The 19,180-nt window shown below is 41.5% G+C and overlaps 1 protein-coding gene across 1 annotated transcript; it reads left to right on the forward strand.

The window, feature by feature from the left end:
- The first annotated feature begins 15,755 nt into the window (after nt 1-15,755).
- On the forward strand, nt 15,756-18,525 carry alkal2a (ALK and LTK ligand 2a). Its single transcript, XM_073492343.1, has 5 exons — nt 15,756-16,047; nt 16,770-16,823; nt 16,997-17,077; nt 17,184-17,258; nt 18,473-18,525. Exons 1-4 carry the CDS (start codon nt 15,756-15,758, stop codon nt 17,246-17,248), a joined length of 492 nt encoding a protein of 163 aa, XP_073348444.1. The 3' UTR covers nt 17,249-17,258; nt 18,473-18,525.
- Nucleotides 18,526-19,180: the final 655 nt, after the last annotated feature.

Here is a 19,180-nt window from a genome sequence, read left to right on the forward strand (position 1 = left end):
ACAATGTGTACATTGAGAAAGAAGCTGCGTTGACAAGTTTGTGGACTGTAATAAATATAAATTCCGCAGATTTAATTAAATGGTTAAATGAATATGATTATTAGAAATTTTTTTTTACTCACAAAGCAATCATCGTTACATTTTGAATATGCTGAAGGACTTATAGGAATGAAAGTATCCCTCTGACACTAATGCATGACTGGACATCACTGAAGTGTACAGGTCAAAGACTGACATGGGGGTCAAAGTTAATGCTAGCTTAAATGCTAATTTCCCACTTACTGCTTAAATGATGGTTATCCCATAAGGGAGGACACATCAGCGGCAATACAAATTACCATTCAATGTGATTAACTGCCACATGGTAGAGTTGACGTTGAGAAAGAGCGGGAAATCATTGAACAAGTCTGGAGCTAAAGGTTAGATGAACCCACCTAGTGACTGGTTGTTGCAGAATTTTGTCTGAGTTTTCTTGTATATGCGTCTGTTAAAGTAGTAGAGACTTAAATGTGAAGGAAGTTAAAGCAAAACTTAATAGCTTAAAAGCTTTCAAAAATAGGGAGATGTATTTATTTTCTGAACTTAAGGAGTCAGAGAATGCTTAAGTTAAGAAGTTAAGAGTTCAATCAGAGCTTTATGAAATAAGGAAGTTAAAAAGTAAGTGCCAGGTTCAGATTTTGAAAAAAATACATTTATAAAAATATCTAACAACCAGCAACCGTGTGTGGACCGATACCGCTGAACAAATATTGGCCTTTAAACCCATTTTCTGTAGATTAGATTGGATACTTCTAATCCATTAATGGTTTCTCGATTACCCCAATAATGTCTGAGGTTAATTTATTAGAGTTTGTTAGGCACTTTAAACATCAGCACTTGCATGTGCTGTGTTTTAAATGAGGAAACACATTTATCTGCACCTTTAAATGTACATAATGTGTTGAGAAATCAAGTAAAAATGAAAAAGTTACCAAAACATACTTGCACCCTCAAACTAAGCCACAACTCAGACATGCATGTGTACATATATGTGGTAATTAAAGGATAAATTCACCCAAAAATGTTCATTCAGTCATTATCTACTCAACCGTCAAGCAGACGCAAAGCTGCGGAGAATTTCATTGTCCACAAAACATTTCTGGAGTTTCAAAGCAAAACAGAATTGCAGCATTCTGAAGTAGAACGGCTGAAGTAGTTGGAGACTTGTGGTAAAACATTAAAAGGGAACTGAAAAAAGAACATAAAATGGCTCCATACCAACGTCTCTGAAAGTCCCGAGCCTCGAGCTCCAGAAATATTTTGTGGACTACAAAACCTCACCTGACTTTCCGTTCAGCATGAGGGTGAGTAGATATGCTTAATTTTCATTTTTGGGTGAACTTATCCTCTAGGCAAACAGCCCTCCAGCTCTGTTAATTCTGGTATTTTACTTTTATTTGTGACTTGAGTGATAAATTATAAAAGTCAACAGATGAAATTGATTCTGTCACTGATATCACCCCATGTAGTTCCTGTTGTACGGTCGTGCCCCAACAAGGTAGACTGTCTGGCCTCTCTTCATTCTTGCTTGAGGCTGTTTCTGTGTAATTACGATGAACAAAACCGCCTTTCCTTGTCTTCCCAGCAGGAGTTTGACATTCTAATTGACATACACATACATTTTTGGCCAACTCCTTGTCAACAGACAATAAAAATCTCAAATCAACCAAAGGATGGTCTGCAACAACTAGTGGCGGTTGTTTACCTAAGGTCTCTACAGTCATTGCACTCCCGCAAGTCCCAATTACACTGACAGCTACAGCTTCATTCCTGAGCAGTGAGCTCGTCCACTGTGATACAGAGGAAATAATAGTTCCCACGTTGCAATTAAAAAAATCATCAATCATGCTCTCTGCATGTTTTCTGTCAACTGTGGGGGATTCAAATATTGTTTGTGTACGTCCTATAACACGATTTGCATGTTTCCAACCATGATTAAGCGATACGCACGGAATGAGCCGCTTGAAAAAAGAGACATTTATATTTGCAGGACTTGACCTGAATTGCCCCAACAATAGCATAACTGAGCATGCGTTGTTGTTGCTGTAAGTAAGGAGTACACGGTTGGCAAGCCAGATGGAGATTGCACAAGTTGTGCTGACCACAGCCCAGTCACCATCAACCCCTCGTAAAAACAATGCAACAGACAGTAGAGACTCTTAATGTGTAAGAGCAAGACAGTACTTGCTCTTACACATTAACCTCCTCAGCTCAAACCACTGATAACAAACATCTGTATCGTTCACAGAGGAGTGTGTGGTTTTAAATTCCCATTTAATTGCAACCGGACAAAGAATAAAATAATACAGGGAACTGAACGAACACAGACTTGTGCATGTGCACCTGACTTGTATTAAGGTCATTCTTATGTGCATGTACAGATTTCCTGCATGACACACTGTTCATCTCCTTGCGATCGTGAACATTCACTAAGTATTTCATTGTGCGACACAGAAACCATTAGTCACCCAGGGTTGTGTGCATCAGCTGCATATATGATCCACTGACAGCAGTTTATTATGATTGTAACAACTGAACCTTTAAAAAAAAAAAGAAAAAACCCTAATAATATATACGTGCAGTGCAACTGTTCAATGGGATTGATTCCATAAGGCACAGTATGGTTGTGGATTGGCACAATATATTTTTACAATAAAGACGGCTCAAACAATTACGTGTTATGTTAAAGGGGTCACTCCTTCTGTAAACCAGACTCACCCAAAATCACTTCCCCTCCACTCAAAGGAGAATTCAGCCAAATTAAGCACATTGTTGTGGTTTTCTGCCCCACAAACTTCACTGCTTTTGTTCGCAGTTCAGGGAATCGCAGTTTGGTTCAGGCTGCTAAAGAGTTTTATTTTTCTAAGTAGTTCAGGTGATGTCAGGTCTAACACATTAGCAAACAATTTGTTGTACCAAAACATATTTTATTAGAGGTTTAAATATATTGTTGTCTCATTTGAAAACTTCCAACTTCCATCCATCCATCCATCTATTGTCTTCCACTTGCCTGGGGTTGGTTTGCAGTGGCAGTTGGCTCAGCAGGGTATTCCAGAAGTCCTGGAATAGCGATGCTTTCCAACTCTTCCTCGGGGGGCCCTGAGGCATCTGCCCCAGGGTCTCCTCCCAGTTGGTTGTGCCCCAAAAAATCTCCAAAGGGACGCGCCAAGGAGGCATCCTAATCAGATGCCCAACCACCTCAGCTGGCTCCTTTCAATGCAAAGGATCAGCAGTTCTACTCCGAGTTCCCCGCGGATATCTGAGCGCCTCACCCTGTCTCTAAGGCTGACCCCAGCCGCCCTACAGAGGAAGCTCAATTTGTCCACTTGTATCTGCAGTCTTGCTCTTTTGGTCACCACCCACAGCTCATGAACGAAGCTTGTAAATTGAGAGCATCGCTCGTTCACCACAACGTTTCAGCGTAACTGCCTGCCGTACTGCTGACGCTGCACCAAAATCACTGTCCATCTCACGCTCCACCTTCCCGTCACTTGTGAACAAGACCCTGAGATACTTAGACTCCTTCGCTTGGGGCCGAAGCTCACCCCCCAACTGGAGGGGGCGATCCACCATTTTCCGGCAGGGAACCGTGGCCTCAGACTTAGAGGTGCAACTTATGCCCACAAAAACTTGTACCTGAAGTGAATAACATCGATCATCTCATGACAAGGCAATGTTCTGGTCACTTGACACACACCAGCCATGCAAACACCCTTGCAGACCAAGAACATGCCCTCATGGAAAAGACAACCGCCAATGGCAGTGGTCACCCCAGCAGGACAAAGGGCTGTGACATCGAGCTCAAGACGTCAACCTGTTCGCCAAATTCCCAAGATCCCATTCTGATTGGGTGTCTGATCAATGGAGGCTCCACTGTTGATCAGACTTGATTCTGGCCCATCTAGGCATGGACACAGGATCTCTGGGTGTGTCATGTGGTGTGTGGCACCAGGGCGTTTTACAAGTTTTACGAGCTAATCAACCAATTAATGGAGAAAATAATTATCAGATGAATCCATAATGAAAACAATCATTAGCTGCAGTCCTAAAAGTATTAAAGATTAAATACTTCAAGATAAAATAACATGTATTGATCCTGCACCAGGGAAATTCACTTGTTACAGCAGCTCAAGAGTCAGAAGCAGAGGGGGAAAAGTGATTACCCAATAGCACATGCATCACAATGATTTGTTGTTGCACGCTTTTGTTTCAAACAGATGATGATCAGTGACTTCATAGACAAGCCGAGAAAAATGCTGAATAAGCGAAGACAGAAGTTAGCATGAGAAAAGGCTTTGTGGCCTGAATAAAGGTATATTTTCCCATGATTTTAAACAGATGTTAGCAGCTAAGAGACATCGCAGATACAAGACTCGTGGGATGCTGATCCTGCAAAAGTGTCAGCATACTTGTGGAGCAGGGAGAGGCATGACACAAGTTTAGAACACAAGGTAAGGTAATAAAAAATAAAAATCTATTTTATTTATATAGCCCAAAATAACAATCACATTGCCTCAGTGAGCTGTGCAGTGAACGACATCCTCTGTCCTTAGACCCACGATTCGAGTGAGGAAAAACTTGGCATATTGAGAAAAAAAAAAGGTTGATGAAACCTCAGGAAGAGCCGCAGAGGAGATATCCATCTCCCAGGACAGACAGACATGCAGTAGATGTCGCTTGTACAGAACAGAACAACAAAATTATAGACAGAATAGCTGATGCAAATAATATATTTGTATATATAATATAATATATAATAATATATGTAAAGTGTGTGGATCCAGGAGAACGACTGAGCAGACCGAGCATTGCCAAGTGGTGCCCGAGCCAGACGACCTCCTCTCCACCGTGGTGACCTGGACGAGGGCAGGCCACACAAGATAATTAGCAGGAAGAAAGGAAACATCAGAGTGAAGAGGCATCAAATTTGACAGAAATACAGATATAAGGAGGAGAGCAAGTGGTATGACAATCCAGATCCGTCAACGGTAGATGTTCCCAAGGGCCCATGGTCCATCAGAAGGGAGCCTGGATGAAAAGAGAGGAGGAGGAGGAGGAGAAGGAGGAGGAGGAGGAGGAGGAGGAGGAGGAAGTTGTAGAGAGTGGACAGTGAGAGAGCAACAAAGCTTGCAGCTTGTGGGAACAGAAAACAAACACAAAAGTTAGAGAAATGCGATGCAGATTGTTTCTCGGCGGCAGGACAATGTGAATTCTAATACTACAGGTAAAAGACTCACTGAGACTGAGACCGACCCGGTGAAGAAGCTATCAATCGAAGTCAAGGACTAATTAAAGCTTAAGCCAAAGAAGTACGCTTTGAGTTTAGATTTAAAGGCGTCAGATTGTCGGATGTCAGCAGGGAGGTTATTCCAGAGGAAGGGGGCACGATAGGAAAAAGCCCCGCAGCCAGCGGACTTCTTTTAAACCTCCTGGAACCATCAGGAGCCCTGAACTCTGAGAGCGTAATACACGAGGTGGAGTATACGGTATGATGAGATCAGACATGTACGACGTGGCAAGGCCTTGTACAGTCGAATATGTGTCTATGTTATAAGTTTCACTTTTTGAATTAAATTACGGGGAAAAAAATAACTTTTTCATGATATTCTAATTTTTCTAGACATACCTGCAGTGGCTGACTGGATGAGTCACCGCCAGCAGGTAATTTGTTCACTTTTAATACAGACTAAAGACCGACAGAACAGCTGGAGTAAGGGAAAGAAAGAGCGATAATTTCCTCAAGCAAGGAAAATCATAATTTCAAACTTGTGTGAGCAAAAAACATTAGTTCAACCCAGGTAATGTACAACAGCTGCATGTATGAATCCACTGACAGCAGGTTATTATGATTTCAACAGCCAATCCTTTAAAAAAAAAAAAAAAAAAAATAGAAACTCTCATAATAATATAGGTGCAGTGCGACTGTTCACTGGCATTGATTCCATGTTGCACAGTATAGTTGTGGCTTTGCACTGGGCTGATTCGAGCCCAGTTTACCTCCACAAGACATTTGATTATAGATTTTCTCTTTTTTTATTGCTTGTCTCAGTGCACCACACCTTTGTTGTCAGATATTTCATGTTAAATATTTGTGTTGGCTCAAACGACTAGGTGCAATCTGAAAGGGGTCACTGTACTGTAATAACAGACCCACATAGAATAATCACCTGCGCACTTCCCCTTAGCTCAATGCAGCATTTTAGCCACATTGAGTTCATTGATGTTGTTTTCTGCCCCATCATGATGGGAAAAAAGTAGTTTTTTTGGCTGGTGAGCATCACGTGATGTCATTACACTGTTTGGCCACCATTGCCGTTTTTCCAGCAGCATTTTTGGCCACACTGAGTCAAACCGAGCCACGCTGATTTGCTTTTCCATCACTGGTTTTACTGCGCATTAAGTCAAATGACTTCAAAGTGTTAGCCCTATTAGCTGACTGGAGTCTGCCAGCACGCAACCTCAACCCTTCTAGGTGATATGTTAATTTCTAACAGGTGTTTTCTAACAAACAGACAAAACAGCGGGATTCAGAGAACAAATGAACTCAGGGTCCAAGTTAGACAACAATTCCTCAAGCAAAGGCAAATTGTAATTTCCAACTTGTTGCTGAAAACAACAAAAGCTTCACATTTGTTTTTAATCATCAACGCGGTCTCAGATATGAGACATACTAATTTTTGAACGGCCCAGAGAAAGAGTACAACAGTGCATTCATGAATAAAAGCTCTGTTTTCGCTTGTTATTTTCTCCGCCTCTTGTCTCTCGACTCGTCTGTTTGTGCAACTGTCTGACTCTAATCAAGATGCTTATGCAATTGGTCTGAGTTTCATAGGCCATTAATGACATAAAAGCTGTGGCTGTGAAAATAGAAATGCTCTTTCAAGATGTAAAAGTTCTCAAAAATGTATCATTTGTCGATCTGGTTCCAGATAGGATGGTGTCTGAGTCCGGATAGCCATCAGCCTATTTGTGATGGCAGAATAAAGGACTTTGACCAAACCAGAGGTGATTGTAGAAAGACTAACCAAGCCTGTTTTGGTGAGTTTCATTTAATTTGATTTCGAGTTTAAATGGAGTGCATTTGTAATGAATTAACGAGGCAATTAAGCTCGTCTTAGATCATTAAAAGAGAGAAAATCCAGAGATGCAAGGTTGTGTTTTTTCTGCTCAGTAAGGAGACATTTTGTGGGTTTGTTTACTCTTTAGAATAAGATGACCGTACCTTACAAACTGCTCCTTTAATAAAACATTTAGTCCAAGTTCGATACAAGCAAGACTATCCTCAAACAAAGTTGTTCATGCTTAAGCTTTGCAACCAGTGGATATTTTACCCTGAAGGAATATTTTAACTTAAACCACTGTTTTTGGTTTTCCTGAGTAAGCACATTACTTTAGTGCTTTCTTGTTTATGTGACATGAACCCCCAATTTCATTATTTTTCCTGATGTTTTTTTGACCTTTTGCTAAAGTTATCCAACCACACGGCTGCCCATCACCATCCTCGATCCGTCCACTGCTTTCCACATCACAGGAAAATGATTCATAAAGACACATTCTTCCTTTCACTCACACGTTCAGACGCAAACAATATTTGCACACTATTGGCACACTCGCTCAAATCACTGACATTATTGCTTAGGCCAAATCTGCGACCAAGAACCTGCAATTTTTCAATTAGGAAAAGAGAACTCGTTATTTATTCTGACAAAATAAAACAATGGTGTTTTGAAGTTTCTTGACCATTAAAAACACTTTGTACCGTATGAAGTTCATGATTGATAAGCAGGGTTAAATTGTCCAAGTGAAGGCAACATTGAGGAAGTAATTTTTCATGTTACTGGGAGATCAAGCATTTACGAGGACTGAGAGGACTACTCAGTCAACATACAGTAAATGAAGTAGAACCCATTTAATAATCCGTTCCATACTGTCTCAGATTTATTTCCAATTCCAGATGAACGCTTGAATGACTTTAAACGCCTTTAGATATGCAGTGTAACAGGTTTGAAGCATTTTTCTAACTATCACTTAGTATTGGCCATAAGGGCCGATGTTTAATAAAACTTTCATGAACTTCAAACTTTAAATTGAAAGTGAGATCTGACAGCCGATACTTCACCAGCCAGAACCTTAAAATGACTAACAGGTGAAGTGAATCACATTGTTGATCTCTTTACAATGCAATGTTCTGCTCAGAAACCTTCAAACCAGTCACCAGGAAAAAATGTTGGCAACCAACCATGTGTATGTCTCATACGTACAGAGCCATATTGACATTTTTACAAAACATGTCGTATCATGCTCACATATCATCTGTATGACCTGACTTTGATAGCTGGAAGTTGAGGGGATGGTGGTGGAGTTACAGACGAGAAGGCTGCCAAGCCAGTGACCGCAGTTTGAGACTGTATTTCATCATCTGTAAGTGTGACAATACCACTGGATATTTTTGAGGAGACTTTGGGACGATTTCCAGCCTTGTATGTGGCAACAATAATGTGTGTTTTTAACAGGACCTCGGGACATCTCCGGCGTTGTTTGTGGTGACCAAACCAAAAGTATTTTAAGCCAAAACACTATGTTTTCCTAACCCTGACAAAGTGATTGTTGTGCCTAAACCTAAACAGATCATAAGCACAGTGTTTTCTCAAGATAAAATTGAAAATGTAGCCTGAAGTTGCAGCATAAAGAAATGTAAATGTTCACCATATCCTTGGTTTTGCCAATATTTATTGTGGCAGTTGGGTTAGAAACCTTCATGTTGATGCTACTTGAAGTGCACCACCCATCCAAACACTGTTGAAGACCAAACACACCCCCTCATGGCAACCGCAACGCACCCATCCCGCAGCAATGAGCCCTGACCCACTGCCAAATCTGCTCAGGAATGGCCTGAGGACATGACAAACAACTAAAGGCAATTATCTGCCTTCCAAAATATTTCCAGATCCCTCTCTCTCTGATTGAGCATATGTTGGATGCGTTGGTACTAATCAGATCCATAGACTACACAGACAGGTGGGGGTCCAGTCTACTTTCTTCCACTTTATGCATTACTGTAAAATGGTTTCCGAGAATTTGGCAGCTGGGTGCCAGTAAGTTACTGTAAATGTGTTGTACAGAATTACCACTGTACTTTTCATTTACAGTGTCATTAAATCATTTGAATTATAGTATAAATACAGTACTTTCATTTAGAGATTAGTTTTATTGTCAGTATTATTGCTACATTTTCAATCGCATTATTATTATTTATTTCAGTTATAGTATGACCATATTCAAATGTTTTTCAATTACAGTATTATAGTATCAATGCTTTCAGTTTTCAGTAAAAGTTTGATATGGATAACTAAAAATGGTTTTATTATATTACTTCCAACAGTGATTTGTAACGGTATGATGTGATCCTGCTGATGGCGGCATCAGATCAGGAAACATTGTGTCATTCTGAACGGCAGCTATAAACAATATATCTTGTCATTTAATTTGGTGCACTTGTTGGATTTTTTTTTTTTCTTTTGGTAAAAAAATGAACCTTCATATTCAGCTGCCTCTTTACTGTTTGACTCCATTAATGTACTGAATGAAACAAAGGTACAAAGGTATCTAAATATTGTGGCCTATCAATCCAATAGAAGCTGCTCACCACAACACATACCATAGAAAATAGATCACTTCCTTCGTAGTGCTCACAATGCATGGCATGCATTGTCTTGCTCAGCAGGCAGAAGTCCTGAATAAAAAAAAAAACTTGCTGTCCCATAGTTCAGGCACGCACAGAAGTTGTTTTGTACTGTGGTCTCATGTTCCATGTATTATCCAATCATTCATGTCCTTGATCTTTCTCATTCATAGGCTCTTATTCATCCTGCTTACTCAAATACTTGCAGTGATCCTGAATGATCCCGCTGTTTTCAATTTAACACCCTCCAATTACCGAGCCTCCTCCGGTGTTAAAATGTGGTTTCAGGATTTTTTTTCTCTGTGTGATCCTGTTCAGCAGGAACGGCATCAATTTTGTATATCAAGTCTGTTAACAGCTCCCGCTGTTAACAGACACTCTGCATGTGTGGAAAAAGTTGTAAAAAGACGTCTGTGGCTCCAGAATGATCTGCTAGAAATTTTGATGAATTGCCTCAAGTGTCATCACTCGATACAGTATTGGTTGCCCAACTTGATGCTGTGCACACATTTTTGTTCTTCTATTATTATCGAATTATGATAGTTATCCTCATTCAGTACATGTACTAACAGACTGAAGTGATACAAAAAAAACTTCAAATGCATCCTAAACACCTTTCAGTCATCAACGCTGAAGACAGTCTCCATTTTGTCCATAGGTTTATTCATTTAGAAGGGGTGAAACTGAAAAGAGTGAAGATAATTAATAAATCGATTTTCCTTTTACACTGGCATAACTGAGAAAAAATGTGAGGTGAATGCAGCTGCTGTATACAGTATTTATATCATGCAACGGTGAAATGGGATGAGCTATCATAAACTCAGCTGAGCAATGGATCTTAACATTAGCTAGTCATATAACACACATCACAAATGTCCTCTAGTTAGAGTCTAAACGGAGCAGAAACAATTCATCTTGGGGGGGTTGTGACACTCAAAAACATTTATCCATGTTTTTACAGGCGCTTCTTTCACAATGTAAGCTTATGGCAGAAAGTCTTTTTGGGCCTCAGTGACATTGTGATTACATGGTTTGGCCACTACGAAAACTGGCTTCGAAGCCTGGCGCTCTTCCTGGAGACTTAATTTGGACAAGAGAGTGGAGCTGGGGGGGGGGTGTCCTGATTGGATCTGACAGAGAACCCAAGTGCACGCCACAGTAGCAACTTGTCAGTCACATCTACACAGACATGGAACATCATGCTGTGTTAAAGAAAACCTGAAACGAGCGAATCGGACCACAAATTCACCAGGAAACTGTTTACTGACGTGATAAATCAAGTTAGAAGTTGGGTCATATTCTCATAAGCTTACATACAATCAGACTTCTTTTTGAAACCAGTGGAGGTGCAGCCCTGCCAACACATTGTCAATCAGCTCGTCAAATACAGCAGCTTGGTTAGTGGCCTTCAGCTTCAATCTCTACCTAACCCTATAACCCCTTTACACGCAAAGGGCTCCACAGTCACCTGAGGCACAAAAACTACTTGCAAAGTCCGGTTAGATTTTCAAAATAGAGCTTGCTTACAAACATCTTTGACAAGATTGTCTAATGGACACAGTCGGGTTAGGTTTAGGCACAAGAACTACTGGTTTTGTTTAGGCAACAAAACTATTTGGTTAGGTTTAGGAAAACATTGCGCAAGTTAACTCAGTTTATCACACACAGGATGCAAAGGGGTATCTACAGCATCAAACCTAGAGGTGTAGGGTAACTGACCAGGATGCTGTAAATGCCACACTGGGAGTGGGATTAGAAAACATGCAGTTTTAAGGCACTTCCGCATTGGCTTCACCTTTTAAACCTGCACACTCCATCTATACTTTATACAGTCTATGATACACAGCAGAACAACTTAGAGTCAACACTCAGCTCAAGTTAAAGCAAGGTAGAAGCCAACATCTGTTGAAAGTATCAGAGGAGGAAGAGATAAATAAGCTGTGAAAGATAAAACGAGGAACGAAGGATCTATTTTATCTATGAGGGGGATTTTCTCTTATCAGAAACACATGCACTGGATAGCGGTGACAGGACAGTGATGAGTAACTTTTGTGCTGGACTTAAGTGTGGGTACTTTATTTCATGCCTGTAGGCAAAAAAAGATGGAAGCGAACCAGTTTCTAAGCTTGTTGATGTTAATCATGTTCACGCACACACCAGTGCACATGTCAAATGTGTTGTTTTCTATGCCAGGATTTAATCAAAGCTACAGCCATCAGTGGTGTTAGTTTATGTGACCCACACAAATGAAAATATTTTCCACATCTTTGGTTACATTAACTTATCCCTTTGCAGTGACCGACATCAGAGGAGACCTCGCTCTTTGACAAAGTTATAAAAAAGTGCCCTTGAATAACACTGTGAGGAAGTGAAATTTTCAACTTGGACAAGAAATTCAGGAAGAGAGAGGCACGTTCATGGAAATATGACCACATCCTCTCCGAAAATATTAATTAAAATGGTGCCTATCATAAGACAAATATCAGCGAGAGTTCAGGAGGGAAAGGAAGAACGCAACAACCAGTGTGTTGAAACCAGTGACCACAACGCTGCATCTGTGAGGTTCACCACATGTGGTTTACCAAAAAAATCATATGAACATGACTCAGTGGTTTACACATATGGGACGACACAGTTTCACATGTGACTGTATCAAAGTTCAGAAAAGTCATGAAACTGATTGAGAATAAGAACAGGGTTAAACAAGGTCACACGCCTGTTCAAACACAGGTTTTAACAAGTATGGACAGAGGTTCTACCACGGTTATCTTCACATCGTCAAACTTTTCAGCGTGGACACGAGGCGGGGATGATGTGCAGCAGAGATCTCCAGAAAGTGAGCCCCACGTATGGAAACTATCTGCTGAACTGAATAGCAAGCAAAGAGTCAAAATACACAGTTAGAGCAGCTTTTCTTCTGTCTTTCCAGACCATTAAGAGGAATTCTAACAATAATAAGAACATCAGCCTTCATTTGGATTTACTGGCCATTTAAACCTGCTCATAAACTTTTACTATTTCACCAAACATCAGACTAAATTTACAGTTATCCTCACTAAACGAGTTGCAAGTCTTCTAAGGACTCAAGAGCTCGGTTGTGACCGTCGTGGAAGATCTGCTCAGCATCCACCTGGCTCTTTAAGTTCAACCGTCGATATGGAGAGATTCAAACATTAAATCCAGCCAAAACGCTGTCTTCTCTGACTGCTTGCTATCATTCACAAGGAGGCGTGAGGCAACACAGCGATGAACACCATCGGAAGGATCTGATGTACAGTGACTGCTGAATGATGCCCCCTGCTGAAACTGCAGGCGTTCATGACAGAACATTTCAGCAAATTCAAGAAATATTTATTAATTTTCCAAATATTTGCAGGGTGGTAGAATATTTAGAGTTTAAATTTGGCCCCAAAAAATGCACAAATAGAGCAGTTTCAGAGGAAATTCATATATTAACACTCATAGATGGTGAAAAACACTTTATTATTAGAAAGATGTTTCAAAACGCAGATGTTGTGAACATAGCTTAAAGGGACTATGACTATGAATTCATTACATAATGTTGTGTATCTTGAATATTGTCACATTACAATGGGTTTAGAGCACTTTGCAGTCCTCCTCTAACTTTAGTGATATTGATAAACTAGGAAAACTGTCAGAGGCCAGGCTACGCTCCAGATGTACTTTCTCCCTGTAGCACACATCTTCACGGTGGATGTCTCTTATAAATGGGTAAATAAATGGGTTGAGAAACAGGGCAGTCTGGCGGAGGGTTCCTTCCAGACCACCACACCTGCCTGCTCCCCAAAACTGACCAGTCATGTCTGCTATGCTGATCATTGCACTGGTTTCTGCTGATCAGACAGCAGCAAAAATCTGAATTCACCTTCAGTTTCATGGCAGATTTGGTGCCCATATAAATAAATATCTGTGGAATTACACTTTTACACCACAGAGCTCTTCAATGTTATCAGATCTCTCATTGCTCCTCTAAAAAAGTCCCTCCTTAAATGACAAAAATCAAGATAAATCATCCCGGTGTGAATCATCACGGGACCCTGACATCAGCCACGCTTTTTGTCATCGTTATTACTCTGCCACCGTCCCGGAAGGCACCACCAAGGAGCCTCTCCTGAGTTCAGAGAAGTGAGGAGGCTGGGCGTTTGGTGACAGTGCGCGCTGTCCTTTCAGCACCAAGGTTTTACGCACGGCCACATGAGTTACTTTGCGGCGAAAACACTGAAGTTTTGGCAAGGTTACGAACAGAAACACAACACAGACAGACATGTTTTCACCAAAGTTTGAAGTCGTGTTGTGGATTTTTTGGTTTTGATGAGACTCTGATGAGACTTTTCGTGTTGTGGCGCTGCTTTCGCTTGATTTTCACAGCTCTGGAACACGCCGATTTTCCCCTCAGCGTGTTTTCACAATTAAGTAAACTACTCCAGTCTCCAGACAGATTTGGGGTGGGGGTTGCTGGGGGGGCGTGGGAGCCAACTGCACGCCCTGACTTAAAGAAAGCTGTACCAACCACAGTAGACCAGTGCAAACTAATCTCCACTGGCGACAAATTCTCTGTAAACCTCAACTATGCGGTGTAGTCGCTTGCTCTGAACAGGAACTATAGTGTAGTAAGTTTTTTTAAAAACCCGGGCGTAATTAATTTGCAAAAGAGTCTTCCTTAAACGGTGCGTGCTCGTGTTTCAGTCCCCATGATGGATGTAAAGTGCGCAATGGCTCTAAATGAAGTCATGAGAATCAGAAGAAGGATATGGGAGCATTTCCACTGAGATGCCGGTATCTGCGCTCTATTCTGGGCTGATTGGAAATTTCTGTGGAAGTATTAGTGGGAAAAACGCTTCCTGTAACTGCGTATCGCACACATAAATGGAGTAACGGAAAGGAGGAGGAGGGGGGGAGAGAGAGAAGCGCAGAAAACTTCACACGGCGTCCAAGTGATGGTCAGTCAACTCAAGTGGACTTTCCGCATCGGGAGTGCCAATAATGCGTCTTATTGTCATCACAGACACGACGGAGTAACCCGCAGGGGACAGGACACCGCGTCTGCGAGACAGGATAAAAAGTGAGCCTCACTTCGGGGAGGACGCACACGAGACCTGGAGCGCCGGATCCTTGAGCTGCTCGTCCGCTCTCTCCCGACGGTCGGCCGGTGTTCAGAGGAGGAGCGCGGATGCTCGGCGTGTACTCATATGACTCCAGAAGCTTTCATGCCTCCTGCATAACAGCAGAGTTTAACGGGACGTATTCCAGGAGCTTAAATTGAATTTACGCACGGTTCTTTTTTTTTTCTTTTTTCCTCCTTTTTCATCATTGTCGGACGCGCGTAACACAGTCAGTGTTGGAAAAGGCTGTCGAGCCCTGAGGTATTTACATTTTTATCGTCCAATCACTCGTTTATTTTCTCTTAATTCCCTTTTTATTCTCATGTTTGGTTGTGTACATGCAGCCTAATTTGTTTTTTGTTTTGTTTTTGTTTTTTGTAAAGGAAATCTTGAGTTTATTCCTGAAGTAATAAAAAACTAAAGTAGCGTCATGGGCAGGCTTACAGGCAGAGAGAGAGAGAGAGAGAGAGAGAGAGAGAGAGAGTACACCTGTAGCGCACTTATATTGATTTATGCCAAAATGGCGCCACGTTAATGGCTTGTGAACCCATTCTCTCTACTACAAAATGAAAAAGTTTGTTTAAGACCTGAACTTGGTGAGGGAAGTTTAAACAGCAGAATGAATAACTTCAAATTGTTGGATTTTCTTGTCAAATTAAGTCCAAATTAACTTTTTTTTAAATTAAAGATAAAAGGAAACCCTTAAGAAATACATTTGGATATCTTTGTGTGCCAAAATAGCAGCTCAAACACTTCCTCCTCCTCATGTGCTTTAACGTGTCATTTATTAGTATCTCTGTTCTGACATCCATCCTTGATCTTTCTCGCAGGTGTCCGGTTAAACTTGAGCTGAACTGGAGAAGGAGTTGCCTTTTTTCTCTCCCTCTCTCTCTTCTCACTCCACGGGAGCTATGAGCGGACTGCGGAAGCACTTCAACATGGGACTGGTGCTACTGATGTGCGCGCTGACCGGACACTGCGGCGAGAGCGCGCCCTCGACGGCGACGCCGGCAGCTGCAACCAGCAGGGACGCGCACCGGGACTTCAGGCGGATAGTAGAGATCATGAAGCTGGTGGAGGAGAGCCGGGGTCGGCACAGCACGGCGAGGACGGAGCCTCCGTCAGTGCAGCGGGCGATAAGCTCTCCGGTGGAGACGAGGGATTTACGCAACTTGAAAACAGAAAGAGAGGAGAAGACTGTCGGTGAGTGGCGGCTTGTAGTCTGGGCGTGACCCTTATGTTGGATCTACAGAGGATGCTGTAGCATATGATGAGGGATGTTTCATATTCATATTGCAGAGTCATTGTACGATTATATTGGAGTATTTTCTCGATTAATCGATCAGTTGTTTGGTTTAGTGTCTCCCAATGACCTCCTCTAATGCCTTGTTTTGTCCACAACCTAGAGATATTCAGTTTAGTTTAATAGAGAAGTAAATAAACCAAACTTCTGCCACATTTAACAAGCTGGAATCAGAGATTTTTAAAAAAAAAAAAAGTTAAAGGGTTGTTGCACCCAAATGACCTAAATCATGAGCAAACTCCACTTTAGTGACAGGTAGCTGTGCAGCGTTTGAAAATCAGAGGCAGATACTTCAAAACCTTGGAAAAGTTAAACCAAAAGTACCTGCATGGGAGCAGGAAGTACGTGAGAAAGTATGTTTTACTTTCATTATTTGGGTGTACCAATCCTTTAATGATTTCCTAAGAATCTATTTTTTTTGCTTTTGTTTGACCCTCGCTGGATATATACGTTTTAAATTCCAAACCTATCCCTGCTCTAAGTCATGTGATGCCCCCCCCTGAGAAAGTGTATGATGATATCTCGACCCTAATTAAAATGCAAATGTCTGTGCTATTTAAAGGCAGCTACTGTGCAGAGGCCAAACCTGACACTCCTTTTCCCGTCCTCTCTCTCTCCACAGTCGTACCCCCCGCAGGTGTCAGAAAGAAGGAGAAGTTCCTAAAATATCTAACAGGTGAGGCCTCATTGCAAGCTTCTGTGCCACTTCTGTGCTTGAGTTAAGAAAATCAGAGGAAAGACGGAACGTCATCAAAAACAGCAGAAAAAGTTAACACAGTCTTACATAATATGGCTTTAAAAACAGCTGTGGTGCCGTAACAGGCTGCTAACAAAGTTTTTCTCTCTCAGGTCCACTTTACTTCAGTCCCAAGTGCAGGAAGCACGTGTACAGGCTCTACCACCACACCAGAGACTGCACGATACCTGCATGTAAGCTGCATTCACACCACGAGGAACGAACCCTCTTTGTCAGTCCAGTGTGCGAAAGGCATCCACTCACAGGCAAATCTCTCGTTTCACCCTTTTTCTCTCTCAGACTACAAAAGATGTGCGAGGCTTCTCACGCGACTAGCCGGCAGCCCGCAGTGCACGGTGGGGTAGCACACACAAGGTACGGTAATGTATTCACCTCTCATTCAAACACAAGTGTTGAGCTGTGAAGAGAGGATGAGTGCACGGGTCTTATATTGTTCAAGTGCTGGAGATATAAAGACTAGAATCCAGGCAGGCCAGACATGTGACACTATGTTTCCAAAGGTGTGGGACAGAGGAAGTAAAGGAACATAAATATTACTGTAAATTATTTTTAAAGTAATTAATTGTTATAATTGGATTAATTTACGATGGGTTAGGGTTAGGGGGTTAGGGTTAGGGGTTAGCCTAACCCTAACTCTAATGTGCAAGTAGCACATACTGCTGTAGCTGGTGGAGGTGAAGCGCTCATGTAAACAACTTTATATAAAGTTAGGTTGTTTATAATCATGCATTAGATTTATCAGCTCTGATCTAAAATCTTGTTCAGGCGGTGGTCCGTGGGCCAAATGCGGACCTTTAACGACTTCATTCCGGCCCGTTTTGTCCGTAGGCTAATTGGCACAGTCTTTAGTTATGTCTTATCTCATTAGTAGGTTTTGACTGCTGTTGAAGCAGGGGGTACTTCTATGATTAATAAAGTGCGTTTTTTTTTTCCCCCATGCACTTTTGAATGTATAACAAGTCTTTTTTTCAATTGTGAAAACTAATAAAGTGGAGAAAGGATAAAGGGCATTGTTTTAACACAGGTCAGACAGTGAGTGTAAATGTTTGGATAGCATCTCAAATTCCTACTCGAGTAAACATGCTTAGTTACTTTCCACCGCTCAGAATCTCAAATATTGTACTTTACTGAGAGAGTGTTTCCGTTTAATCATTCATTCTTTTTATCTCAGAGGGAAATATTGTTATAGTTACAAGATGTTTCATTATCACATTAAAAATGATTAAAAACTGCCCAACAGAACACGATTTGTTTGACCAGCATGGGACAAAAATAATAACATGCTCAGTAATCTAACACTCTGCATCTGTAATTTAATTTCAGTGTTGTGTATTGGGGTACTGCTAAGTTCCCAGTGCGATGAGTAATGTTTTCCTGTAAATTGTTCACAGTGGTGCTATGCGTGCTTTGGTGATACATGTAGGCCGGCAGCGGCACAGCGAGCAGCACATCTTTGGCAAATAAAGTGTATTGATTTATTGTTGTGATTCTGTTTTGGAAAAGCAAAGAATTTATCACCTGCTGCCAAGTTGGAAACCGCGCTGACTTTTACTTCCTCTTGCTTGCAGGTTGAAGCCAAACATAAGTTCTCTGGAAGAAAAAAAAACTTGGGAAATAGTGCCTTGGACAGTAAGAGGGAAGCCTAAAATACTCTGACCAGCCCCGACTGATATTAGGCACAGTTCTGCCCTTCAGTGAGGTCTGTTCTGCTGAGGCGTGGATTACTGCCACTCACCGCTCTGGCTCGGCCTCGATGGTTGGCTGTCACCACGAGGGAGCAACAAAAACACGACCAAGATAAGGATGGTGACACTGAAGAAGGAGAAGGAGAAAGAGACAAGTGACCTAGAGAAACAAAAACACGGGGCCTTTTTTTCCCTGCTGCCATCCAAAAAGATGTCGCTAAAACAAAAAAAAAAAGGGATTGCATATTTTAATTTTACTCATTCCTTTAAGAGAAGAGCAAAATCCAAATGTACTGTTTTTAGCATGACTTGCTTTCTGCGATTGGTTTGCTCTGTACGAGGGTTCTGGGATGAGCCCATCCTTTCTCTACCGCAGACAAATCTCTCCCACAGACCCCTGGCTGGCAGTCACGGCATACTTTCACCCACTGGTGCTCACACTGAGAAAGAACTGTGATTAAATTATTAATTGCATGAACATTTCTCTGCGTCATTGCGAGACATGTTCAAAAAAGAAGTGGCGGTTGTTAGTCGCAGCCCTCCTGTGGATGTTGGTGGAGCGTGGTACAGTCTATATTTATATATTTGTTG

The sequence above is a fragment of the Pagrus major genome, chromosome 22 (genome assembly GCF_040436345.1).
Source record: "Pagrus major chromosome 22, Pma_NU_1.0".
In the NCBI taxonomy this organism is placed as follows: Eukaryota; Metazoa; Chordata; class Actinopteri; order Spariformes; family Sparidae; genus Pagrus; species Pagrus major.